The sequence below is a fragment of the Vidua chalybeata genome, chromosome 11 (genome assembly GCF_026979565.1).
Source record: "Vidua chalybeata isolate OUT-0048 chromosome 11, bVidCha1 merged haplotype, whole genome shotgun sequence".
Lineage (NCBI taxonomy): Eukaryota > Metazoa > Chordata > Aves > Passeriformes > Viduidae > Vidua > Vidua chalybeata.
Genome location: NC_071540.1, coordinates 1,713,862 through 1,726,232, shown reverse-complemented (window position 1 = coordinate 1,726,232; position 12,371 = coordinate 1,713,862). Strand labels below are relative to the sequence as shown.

The window sequence follows — 12,371 nt, the reverse complement described above, 5'->3', positions numbered from 1 at the left end:
CAGGGACACCAGGATATCGAGGTATGGGAAGAGCCCAGCCACAGACACTTCAGCACTAGGGCTGAAGCTTCACTGGTCTGTGGGAGGGCTTTAGCTCTGGTGCCAGCTTTGAGCACCATGTGAGTGAGAGTTCCTCAGGATGTTCTTCAAGGAACACTATTTTGTTTCCAAAATCATACACTGAGATCACATACCATATGGTCAAGTACTGAAGCCATTCTTGTGTTTTTGAGAGAGATTTCTTTGACTGCAAGTGGGCAGAGGAAGGATGAGGACAGAAGGTGGCAGTTAGAGGGATGTCATTGTAAAAAGCAGTTAGCTTTTCTTCTTGGTCTCATTTCCCCTCTCCTGGGGAGCAGAATGATTTGTGTTCACTGCAGGGATCTCCAGTGGAGACAAAAAACTGCAGCCATGAACTGCCCAGCACCTGCTGGGTCACACTTTGCCCTCAGCTTCCTGCTGTAAAGCTGAACTCATTCTGTTCAAGTCAGATTTCCTTTGCATTTATGTCATTGCAGTCAGATGAAAAATTGGCCCATTAATTTGAATACAGTGGTGCATAGAGCTTTAGTCTAATGTTTTCATGTAGCTGACCTATGCCTTGATAGCAAGGTGTGTTCAACAAATCTGGTCTTGTCAGAAGGCTTTTGCTACTCTGAGACTGTGCTCTACACATGGACCAGCAGCAGAATTAAGGCAAAATCTGCCCTTTCCTTACCATGAAACAAGAACTGGAAAATATCACACTTGGGTAATGAGCTTTTGTATGGAAGAATTTACTGCTCTTCTCTTCCACAGGTGACCCTGTGTTCCAACACCGTGATGGATTTCTACCGGAAAATGCTGGTGGACCTGGAGGGTATTGGCGAGGGAGTGGTATCACTGACCATCACAGCCAGGTACCAGCCCTTCCCTGGCCTCCCCCAGCCACTGCCTTGCACAGGCTTTGCTGGCTGCAGCTCCCAAGGAGAAGTGCTGTTTAATGACCTCATGTTGTGCCCAGCTGGACATGAGAACAGCAGTGCTTGGACAGCAGCCTGTGGTGAAAAGCACCCCTGCTCCCAGCCCAGCACGGTCCTGGGCCCTTTTCTAAAGGGACCAGGAATGATATCATTTATTGGCCTGGTTTTTGGTGCTTGAGCTGGAATGAATTTCCCGAGGGCCTCCTCTCCTTCTTCCTGCAAGAGGTGGAGTTGTGCTGGGTTGTGACCACCCTGCATTGGTCTGGGACACACCAAGCAGCCTGCTGAGAGTCAGGGTCTGCTTCTGTTAATGAGAGCACCTGGCAGTGGGGAAGTGGCTCACAGCAAGAGTGGTGAGGGTAAGATCTTATAAGGGGAAAACAGCCCTTGAAGTGGCAGGTCAGCTCTAGTTTTTCTCCTTTCTTCTGCTTCCCATTTTGAGCTTTAATGTTCTCAGACTTAAACCAAAAGTCGTTCTTGCTGCAGCAGAATTCCATGCTGCTCTGCTGCTGTGGGCATCAGTTTAATGACAAGAGGGATGCAGTTCCCTGGTGCTGTTCCCTGTCCCAGGCAGAGCCATCCAGTCAGTGCCTGGGCTGCCATTTTGTAAAGCAAGTGCAACTGGGGACAGTCAGTGCATGGACCTGTGGAGTGAAGGACTGAGGGAGCTGTAGGACCTGGGAGGGGGTGATCACCCCCTCTGTAGGGCAGGGGGTGTCTCGTGCCCTCCAAGGCTGGGGCAAACAGCTGAGTTGTCAGGCAGGGCAACAGCACCGTGGGAGAGAAGGGAGTCATTTTTACTTAGTCTACAACTAGAGTTGTGTGTTCCTTGACCCTTAGTGAGCACTGATCCTTGTTAGGAAGGCTCCCCCAGAGCTCATGGATCACTGGGACTGTCAGAGGAGTCCTTGCAAGCCTTCTTAGGTAAAGGAGGTGTTCTGGTTTGAAAACAAAACCAGTGAGAGACTCCAAGTCAGAAATACAATTTATTAGGAAAAGTGAAAAAGAAAACAAAATACATGGAATAATACAAAAGAAAAACCACTGACAGAGTCAGAATACATGACACCCTTTTTGGTCAGGATGTTGGTAGCTGTCCAAATTGGAATGGCTGCAGTCCTCCTGAAATCCAGTGGAAAAGCCCGAGTCTGGTCCCAAAAACTCAGATTATATCCTCTTAGGAATGCTTGGCTCCTCCCTCTGGGCAGAGCATCTCACAATGAGATGCTGTAACTTTTATCAGTCATGCAGTGACATGCAGTAGCCCATTATCAGCAGATGTCTCCCTGGAGGGAGAATTGGTTGTGAAAGAGATAAGGAAAATTGCCCACTTAACAGAAGACAACTGCCATACAGATGGCAAATGGAATACATCTTGTATTGCAGTCTGGGACAGGAGGGGCTGAGGCAGCTGTGGGACAAAGTGCTCTGCCTGGGGCACTTGGCAGCCTCTGGGTGCTGCCTCTCAGGGTTTGCCCCTCCTTGACAAGCCATGTTTTTAGTGGGAAGACTTTGAAGGCAATTTATCACTGTAGGGCTGTTAAATGTCTGTTCGACAGTGACAAGTGTGTTATGCTCCTGTTCACAATCTTTGGGAGTAAATGTTCTCCATTCTCTCAGTATCTCTGATTCCTTTGGGGTCATCTCTTTGCCCAGGTGTCTTGTTCCTGAGCTGCAAGTGTACCCCCAAATCCTGCTGTACGATGAGTGCCAGCTGAAGGTGCCATACCAGAGGAAGTTCCTCGTTGCAAATAACACCGCCCTTCCCGGCTGCTATGGGCTTATTCCCCAGGTTTGGCATTGCATCCACTTCCTCCTCTCAAATATTATTGAGGAGATCACTAGGGGGAAAAAAGGGTTTGGATAAGGCCTTGCTGGTTTCTATTCAGTCTTAAAGATGTCCTGAGAGCAGGATCCTACCTGAATGTAAACTTTAGGATGCAGTTTAACTTCCTGAGGAAAGAGTTCTAGTCTTCAGGATGTTCTCTTGGGGGAGATCTTAGAGGGTTGTGAAAAGCTGCTGCATCTACAGACACCAATGCCTGTGCTGGCAGCTTCCTTGCAGGACCCCCTGAGAATGCTAAGCCTACAATTCTTGCATCTTGTTTGTGCCTCTTACCTTTGTCCTGGGGATTTTTAAAAAATGTGTGTAAGTTGCTGTTGCGGTGGATGTTAAGGAGTTTAAGGTTTCTTCAGAGGTCCCTCTGAAGTTGCATTTGATTCTGTTCCTTCCAGCAACGCGAGGAGGACTCTCCTGTGTTCTACTCCAGCCCCAAACCCTGTGGGATTGTCCAGCCTCACAGCATTGCAGAGATTCCGGTTATAATCGAAGTCCAAACACTGGGCGAGCATCGCACCAACATTCTTATTGGCGTGTTTGGGGATGAGAGAAACCCACTGGTGAGTGCAAGGGGAGATGTGTGCCTTTGTGCAACTGCTCCTGGCAGGGTGCAAAGGGCACAGGGGTTCTTCCGGGGAAAACAGGCACAGGCTGCTGAGGAGAAGGACAGGAGGGATCAGTGGCACAAACAGCTCATGCCTTATAGGTGGTAATCTCAGTGTCTGACACAGAAGGTAGTTCATCTAAGCTGGAATCAAGGATGATTTTTAGTTAATTATTCTTTAAAGTGCTATTAACTTTGGAAACATCTGTTTTAAAATGTCATCTCTCTGAGCACAAGAGGATGTCAGAAGACTTCTTTTACAGAAAGCTCAAAAGACTTGAGCTTTCTGTAAAAGAAGGGAAAGCTGGCATCTGAAGAGTAGTTGCAAGGATTTAAACTTACATTAAAACATAAGGAAATGATGATGCCAAATTCCCTGGACAACACCAAACACTGAACCTGGGCCATTGTGGCACTGCATGTAAATCAGTCAGCAGGAAGGACGGGCAGTGCAAACTGTGCCAGGGAGCCTGAAATTTGACAAAATAGTTGCTTTCAACTATCAGACTGCTTACCTTAAAGAGGGGGGTTTCTCCCCACCAGAATAACAAGTTTTTTAACTGTCAGCCTGGTCTTAACTAGAGATTTCTTGCAAAGCTTTTACCTTTGGGCCAATAATTTGTGGTTTGAAAGTTTCTTGTACCTTAATCATTTTTAATTTGGAGGTGAATATGTAATTTTTTTTCCCCCAGAAGTCCAGCATCTCAGCTGGAGAGTGGTAGCTGTCCCTAAAAGAAATAACTTGAGTGGAGTTGAGCTGTTTAAGCTTTTTTAGCTTCCCCTGTTGTGGTTTGTTTTGGTTTTTTAAAAATCTTTCTTGCCTGCTTCCTGGAACAGAGACCAGATTTACGGAGCTCTGGACAGCTGGCAGAAATCTACCCAAGTCCAAGGCTGATAGAGTTTGGCAGGATCCCAGCGCTACAGCCTACTTCACGAAGCTTTACCCTCTTCAACGAAGGTCTCGTCCCTACAGACTTCAGGCTAGAGATTGTAAGTATCTGTGGGGCTGTTTTCCGGGGAAATTGACTGGTCAGTAGCAGCCATGACTTGGTTTTTATATGCAAGATTTCCTTATTGCCCTGTGTGAGAGGAGGCAAGATATTCCAATATTCCATCTGAGTGAGGCAAGAGGATCCTAGCTCTGGAGTGGTGTTCGCTGGGGCACCCCCTCAGTGAAATCAGGTGCAGACATGTTGGAGCAGAGATTAATCTGGATTGTGTTGACAAGTTCTCCCTTAATTTTATCTTTTGTCTTTAGCTGTGCGTGTCACATTTTTGGAGCGCTGAGATCAAGAGAAACCTGTGGTCCTTTGCTCCCCAGAGAATGTGGAATTCTCTATGGTTTCCCTGTTCCATCTACATTTGCTTTGTGCCAAACTGCTGTTACTAGTAGAGAGCAGGGTGTGAGGTGTGTCCTCAGACTGCTCGTGGGGAGGCAATTTTCCCACCTCCTGTGGGTCAAGCCAGCTGGGCTGTCCATACAAAGACGTGGGGGTTGTGCACCCCCACAGCCTGTGATCTCTGTGCCATTGAAGAGAATCTTTGGGGACCAGCTGCAGAGAAAGGCTGTTTAATACACGGAGGCTGCATAGGGCAGAAGGAGCTGGGGCTGCTCCCCTGGCACGGGGAGCAGGGCTGGTGCAGCCAGGAAGGGCTTGTAGGCTGGGCCTGGGGCTGGGTGGGATGTCTGCTGGAGGGGGAGATCTGTGAGGGGCTTGAGGTTTGTTCTTCTTCATGCTGAGTGTGTTGAACTTGTGGAGTTGGTTAAAACCTGATACTAAGGACTTGTTTGTGGCTGTGGGTAAAGCATCAGGGCATGTGGGAGAGTCCAGCCACAGCCTCCTGGGCCAAGGAGGAGGGGCGTGAATTTTCCTCTTGCTGCTATTCCAGTTGTTTGGGGGATAAATGTAACCTCAAAGTGAGGGATTTTTCCAGGACAGCTTTCTCTAACTCCACAATGGAATTCTGCTTTCAGCCTCTGCAGGGAGCAATGCACCTTGGCTGGGTGGTCATGGTGTGTAACAGATGGGTTTCACATGCTCCTAGCAGGTCCAGACCTGCAGAGCTGTGCTGTGCTGGTGCAAGGCCTTTCCTCCCTCCCCGGGGCAGCTTCCAGCTCTCTTGCCCAATCTGTTAAGTCCATGAGAAACCAGATGACAAGAGTTTTTGGGAAAGAGTTTTGTGGGCCATGCTCACAGAGCACATGTTGTCCAGTTTTCTTTCTGCTTCCTGCTTTCCTGCTCTGCTATAAGCATTTAGAGGTGACTTTGCCAAAACAGAGGGCACTGGGGCACCTCTCTACAGCTGATGATTGGTGAGAAGTGAGGACTTCAGTCCTTTAGGGGATGTTGAGAAGCACTGATGGCCCCTGGGGAAAGAATAGTTTGGTGCTGTGGTTTTGCACAACTGGTTTTGCAGAGATATTCTTCAGGCTCTCAGCAGTGTCCTCCAGCCATGTGGTTTCTGGAGTGGGGTTTGAGCAGACCTGCCTTCCTCTGGCCTTGAGCCTTTGTGAGAAGCCAGGAGAGAGAAAGCAGCTTTCCTTGGCCCACACTCCAGAGAAAGACTGGGGAAGGCACACTCTCCTGAGGATAAGCATCCCTTGGGTTGGGCAAAAGTGGGTTAATTGGGTGAGTCCGTTAAAGGAGGGGAAAATGCAGGTTGTATGAGCTCTGCTGTTGCCCTGTACTGTATTTTAGGGATTTTAAGCCTTTATGATTTTTATCGTCCCCTCTTTTAGTCTTTCTTTTCTCATATCCCACAAGAGACCAGGGTGGATGGTTTCCATCCTAAATGCATATTATGCTTGTCTTACAGGCTTGCAAACCTCACTGCTATGCCATTGAACCCAGAGAAGGAGTGATCCCTGCTAGGGGTGAGGTGCCTGTGACTGTCACAGCAACCCTGGATGACACTGGGCTTTTTGCTGACAATATCCAGCTGTTCCTTGGGAACAGCCTTTGGACCTCCTGTGGGCTGGTGGCTTTGGGCACTGGCACCACAATTGTCATAGACAAGCCATTTGCGCCAGATCTCGACCTAGGATACCAATTCAGGTAGGAGATCTCTCCACTCCCACCTCTCCTCCTGTCTCAACAAGGAGCAGTTTTGCTGTAGTCCTTCAGGCAAGATCTTCTTCACTGTCCAAAGTCCTGACTCCTTCCCTGAAGGCAGAGGTTCCTTTAGAAACATGTGATGGCCAGCTGAGAGTTGTTAGACACCCTCAAAAGCCACTGACAGGGAAAACAGTTGCTAAATTGCCACTGAATTGTCTTTAGTTCTAATACATTTATGTCCTCACTTGATCAAGTAATGATCAAGTAATGATGGCAGGCTCCCCCAGAACAAAAGGTTCCCAAAATGGTGCCCAGATGAGGTGGTCCCTCCATGTGGTTGAGGGACCAAGGGAAGATGGCATCACACCCTTCCCTTCCAAAATGGCAAGCAGGGGCCCCGGGAACAAAGAGACAGGAGGAGGGTGACAATCCCCACCAGGAAGGCAGGAGCCCACAGAGCAGTTCCAGAGGCAGATGGAAACTCTCCGGTTTGTGCAGGGTCTGCACTGCCGCTGCTTCCTCATACTGCTCGTGGGCTCTGCTGCTGCCCTGCTCTGCCCAGGACCTCGCTTGATTTTTCGCTGCCAGCAAAGTTTGCAAAGTTCACTTCCAAACAGTTTCTAATTGCAAAATGAAGTTTCTACAAATGGCTACCAGTGCAAAACCAAGGCTGCTACGAACAAGAGAGGCCCTGCTGTCCTGGTTTCCTCTCCAGGAGCAGACAGACAGTTTTTACCAGCTTGCTGGGATCATCCAGAAACTGCCTCCAAGCCGGCTTTTAGAAATGCCTGCAATCATACCCCCACACACAAGGTCCCCAAGTGCAGGATCTCAAAGATTCAGTTACAGTTTCAGGCACAGATTAATACAAAATACAGTAACAGTATGAATCACCCCAGAACAAACATTTTGGAGGAAAACACCAGGTCCTGTTAGCCTCGCCTGGAAAATGCTACATTACCATTATAAACATATTTCCCTTTGCAATAATGACATCAGAAGGGCAGCTCATCAGACACCATTTCTGGTCCACATTAAGAGCTGGAAATTAAGACAGTCTCCAAGCTATTAACACCTCAGGTTGCTCACTGGGAGCAATCTGATGACCAGGGAAATAGCGATTCCCATACTATTTTCATCCTTCCTTCTATTCTAGCCTCCTTCCCTGTATTCATCGGTTCAAAGTAACAAATGGGGGCCACCATTTCCATCGGCTCTTCTGGAGCGTGGGATGCTGCAGCCCACCTGAGGAGGAGGGCCAGGGCATCTCAGCCCTCCATAGCCCTAAAGATGATTACCAGAGCCCCAAAAGTGCTACCCCCGTGTTTGGGCTGGAGCCACTGTTGAAGGACCTGCAGCCAGGCGAGTCTGTGGACATGGTGCTGCGAGGCTTCTCCCGCATCCCGCAGGTGAGGTCCCCATCACGGGCTGAGCCTGGGGAACCATCAGATCCCCTCCCCTGGGCTTGTTCCACATCCCTTGGCATGTGCTTGGGGAAATGAGCAGCAGCCTTCAAGAAAGTGGTTTAAGACCACACGTTTCTGTGGCAGCAGCAGTTGCTTTCCCTGCTGGCCATGGCCACCACCAGACCAGCTTAGGTTTTATTGTGATTCCACAGCTACCAAAACCCAGTGCTGATCCCAAAGTAGGGGTGGAAGGAAATACTGACTTTTTGGGGCAAACAGTGTTGCATGATGAGTCAGCAAAGAAGGGCAGAGAAATAAGTTACACTTAGACTAAGAGCCCAAAAAGAAAGTGAATTAAACAAGTGCCAAGTGGTTTATCTGGGGTAAGCATGAAGTAAAACAAAAGCCATGTGAAGGGAGGGAGTTTCTCACAAGTGCCTTTTGTGGTTATTGGGGTGCAGTGTTGCAGACAATTGAGCACAGAATAAATAAACTGCATCACAGGAAGAAAAGGGGGCAGTGACCGTAACTCTGTGGCAAGAATAGAGCCTGTGGTGGGTGGTGGGTAATAAGCCAATGCAGGCATTTGCAGGGTGCCCTACCACCACCCACTGCTGACAAGTGACTCTTGCATGCAGGAGGTGCAGGATTATGTGTTGTGTGAAGCTGTCATTGGGACAACCAGCAAGAAAGAGAAGATAATAGAAACTGTAATTACCTGCGAGTTTATTCACCCCTCTATAGAAGCATCAGCCAGAGAATTCTCTTTCTGGGTGGAGAAGGTAAGTCTCTGGATTGCATCCTGGCATTTAACAGCATGGCTGAGGGGGCTGTGTGTGCTTGTTTTAAAGCTCCTCTTTACCCTTCCTGAGGTACTTTGTAAATTGAGTGAAGATGCTTTTAGAGATGAGACTGGTATTTGACTTCCCCAAAGTAAAATTGCAGTTACAGCTGCACTGCCAAGGGGGATCGTGGCACTTCCAGAGAAATGCCAGTTTCTGTGCTCACTGTAAAGGGAGGCTTTGAGGATCCTCCAAGGCACGGTTCTGTCTGTACACTGATGCTGTAGGGAAGCTGGGAAAAATGGAGATGCCTGTGAATTCCTTAGGCTGGCAAGGAAAAACCCATCATCTCCTGTGTCTCTTGGCTTCTCTGCTGTTGGCAGGGATGCTTTATGGTATAGCTGTATGGTACAACTCTGTGCATTTCCTAAGCATCACCTGCTTCAAAGGACCCCCAGACATCCTGCAGCTGCAGTGCTGATAACACTGAGGCAGAGCAGGTGCCCTTTAGTCTCTGGATCCCAACTCCAGCATCATCTTTCTGTCTCCTGCAAGTTGTCGGAAAAAGAGAAGACATTTCATCATTTGGTTTCTGTAGTTTCGGGCCTCTCCTCTGGTTCCCAGGCTTCCACTGAAGTACAGGATCCCCCCTGGAACAGGCATTTCAGATGTAATTAGAAGCTTTTCAGCTGTCTCTGATTCTACCTGGGTTCTGCTCGATGCCACACACACAAACTGATTTATGGCATACTATGGCACACCACCTGTTTGATATCAGTACATCCAGAAGTAGTTTCCCAAAGTCTCTGGTTTCTCTAAACCATGCAGGAAGCCCAGCACAATGCATAGACAGGAAGGAAGAGCCTAGGCTTTTATGAGGCTGCTAGAGCCAATAAGGTTGTGAGAAATGACTGTATGGCCAGTGAAGACCATCTAGTGTTGTTCTGCCCAATAGAAGGACAAAACTGGAGACAAATGGTCTGGATTCACTTTCTGCTTTAGATCTTGTTCAAGCAGCCACCTCCTCTCAGGGGCCTGTTCCCTCATCTGTACGTGGGAGTGTTTCCCTGTCCCCCAGAGGATGCTGTGGTTTCTAAACATGAGAAGCATCTGCTATAAAGAAAAACCTCCTGGAAGGGTAGAAAGGGTAAATAGAGATGTATGCACTTCTGGGACTGAAGAATGTGAGACGCAGCAGAAGCAGAAGGAGGTCTATGGCTAGTTGAGACTGTTTTTCCTTCTCTCCTGTTTCCATAGAAACCCAGTGATGTCCTGACGCTGCAGTACCAGCCTTTGGCTTTAAAAAACACCTGCCTGCTGCCACTGGACCTTATGCTGGACTTGGAGCAGCCATTCCTGGTCTGTGATGAGGACCAGCAGCCCCTCCCAGACGGCCAGGTGAGCAGCCCTGGACTCCTGCAGTGGGGTCTGAAGAGGAGGGATGTGGTGGTGCCTTTCTGTTGGGAGCTCCTTGAGTCAAGAAGTTTTATTCTGCAGCATCAGCAGTGGGCTGGCCTGAGCTGCATCAGCAGAGCTACTGAAGGAATCAAAATCTTATCTGAATTGAGAAGATCCATCCTGGCTTTAAGGCACAGGGAGAAGGGAGCAGGCAACTTGGTGTGGGCAAGCCATGTAGTAAAGGTGTCTCCTGGAGAGCATCCCAGCTCTCCAGAAGCCACTCCCTTGTATTGCTGCTGAGCACAAAAATGGCCTGAGGGAATCCTGGACTAGACTGTGGTGCCTGCAGTCAGATCCCTGCTGTAAAGAAATTAACTCAGAAGCCCATGGTGGTGTCACTTGGAACATTTACTGTTTTGTGCTGTCAGACCTTGGGACATCATCCTACAGGTGATTAATTACTGCTCATCTCCTTGCAGCCTGTGACAGTGGATGTAGGGGAGACCTGTCATCTCTACATTGCGTTTGATCCAGCCTATGAGCTGGATTTTAAGAGCTGGAAAAAAGAGAGGGTTCTGAAGATAGACATGGTCAGGGGCCATCCTTTTGTGGAGCGTATCACCCTTCGGGGAGAAGTCCACTTCCCAAATCTCCAAATCCAGCCCGGCACCCTGGAGTTTGGCTGCATCGTGGCTGGCACTGAAGAAGCGCGTTCTCTGGAGATCACCAACTGCAGCCCACTTCCTGTCAAGTACCGCTGGTCATTCCATTCGGACAGCCAGGTGAACAACTTGAGGTATGTGCACCTTTGTCCTTTCCCTGAAGCTCTTCTTCCTGGTGTCCTGTTTGTACTTGGCAAAGAACAAAGCTGTTGGCCTAGGATCTGATAGACTGCTTCTGACTTTTTCTTGTGCAAATAACTCTGACCAGCCGTGGTCAGGCTGGATGCTCAGGGAATAGGTTTTCCACCAATTTGGTGCTGCGTAGCCCCCATAGGGGTTTCCCTTGGGAAGGAAAGCTGGGGTGAAAACTGCTTTCTCAGACCTCTGTGGCCTGAGGCAGTGTCCACCTTAATGAAGGGCTCCTAGTTCCAGCTCCCACAGTGCTGCCGGAGGCCCTTCTGGCCCCTCTGCTTTGGGATGGGTCCTCTCTGCAGGAGCTGCTCTCTGCTCCTTGCTTTCCTCCCTTGCATTGTGCTGCAGGATGCCCAGAAAGTCCCAACACCACAGAAAGAGCCACTTAGTGCCTGGGCTGATGCTGAACAGCCAGCAGAGCAGCCTTTCCTTTCCTTCTTTTCTGAGACAACTCCTTTACTGCCAGGATGATTTCCTTCCCAGGGGTCAGCTTTCAGTGGACACCTTGGATCCTTCACTCCTTTTTTGTGACACTTGTTACTCATTTTGACTTTTCCCCACTGCAACGTGTCCCTTATGGGTTCTGTACTGCTTGACATCAGGACTTGTTCATCGCATCATCTCCTATCCCTGCCTCCCAGAGTGTTTCTACTTTAGAGGGAAAAATGTCATTGTCTGGGCATCATGGTCCCAAACCATTCATTAAAACTAAAGACAGTGCAATAGATTATTAGGGATCTCTTGGGAGTTATGATGAGAGAGCCCCTCATCCAGAAATGAAACCCAGCCTTAAGTAACAAGCTACAAAGCTAAAGGCAGTGATTCTTTGGGGAGCAGGTCATTACAGGCCCTGAATGCCTGTCTGGGAACGGAGCATCCAGGTCGGGTTTGACTGTGTGGGGAGCACTTGCAGCTCAGCAGGGTGACAGGCAGGCACGGCTTGACTGTGTCCCTCACGTGGCATTAGAAACACAAGCAGAGTTACCCTGAGCACCTGCTTCAATTTAAAATGGGGAATGTGATCTGAGTCATCTGGGAGTGTTGGAAAATGTCAGCCAACCCCCCAACACTGTCAGGGAAACATTCCTGATTAATACCTGGTGGAGCTGCAGAGTTTCTGGCGTGGGCATTGGGGGGGGAGGGGGGGGGGGGGGCTGTGCTGGCTCGTCAGTGGCCGAGTCTGCCCCTTGGTGCCTCAGATCTCACCTTTTTTCTTGCCTTCTCTGTCTTTTCCTCTCTCACTGTGCTTTTTGCATCCCCACAAGGTGTTAATCCCTGTCCTCTCTAGTTCCTTAATGCAAGCAGTTGCAGCTGCTGCACCACTGCTACCTCAGTGTCATCCCTGGGGGACTTTAGAATGGACCTGCTCCAGCCTGGTTGGGAGGGCTGGATCAAACCGTTCTCAGTTCAAAGTGCCAGCACCCACCCAGGGCCTGCAGCCTGACCAGGAGCTACTCGTGCAGCTGTCC

General features: G+C 49.2%; 1 protein-coding gene across 1 annotated transcript; it reads left to right on the top strand.

The window, feature by feature from the left end:
- The first annotated feature begins 2 nt into the window (after positions 1 to 2).
- LOC128793748 (hydrocephalus-inducing protein-like) lies at positions 3 to 10,935 on the top strand. Its single transcript, XM_053953162.1, has 10 exons — positions 3 to 21; positions 799 to 899; positions 2,619 to 2,754; positions 3,198 to 3,362; positions 4,244 to 4,396; positions 6,224 to 6,462; positions 7,619 to 7,871; positions 8,507 to 8,650; positions 9,908 to 10,048; positions 10,528 to 10,935. Exons 2-10 carry the CDS (start codon positions 823 to 825, stop codon positions 10,933 to 10,935), a joined length of 1,716 nt encoding a protein of 571 aa, XP_053809137.1. The 5' UTR covers positions 3 to 21; positions 799 to 822.
- The last annotated feature ends 1,436 nt before the right edge of the window (positions 10,936 to 12,371 follow it).

Coding starts and splice junctions, on each gene's coding strand:
- LOC128793748 (XM_053953162.1), top strand. CDS start 823: ATGGATTTCTACCGGAAAATGCTGGTGGACCTGGAGGGTATTGGCGAG. Junction 3,363..4,243: donor GGGATGAGAGAAACCCACTG/GTGAGTGCAAGG, acceptor TTCCTGGAACAG/AGACCAGATTTACGGAGCTC. Junction 8,651..9,907: donor TCTCTTTCTGGGTGGAGAAG/GTAAGTCTCTGG, acceptor CTGTTTCCATAG/AAACCCAGTGATGTCCTGAC.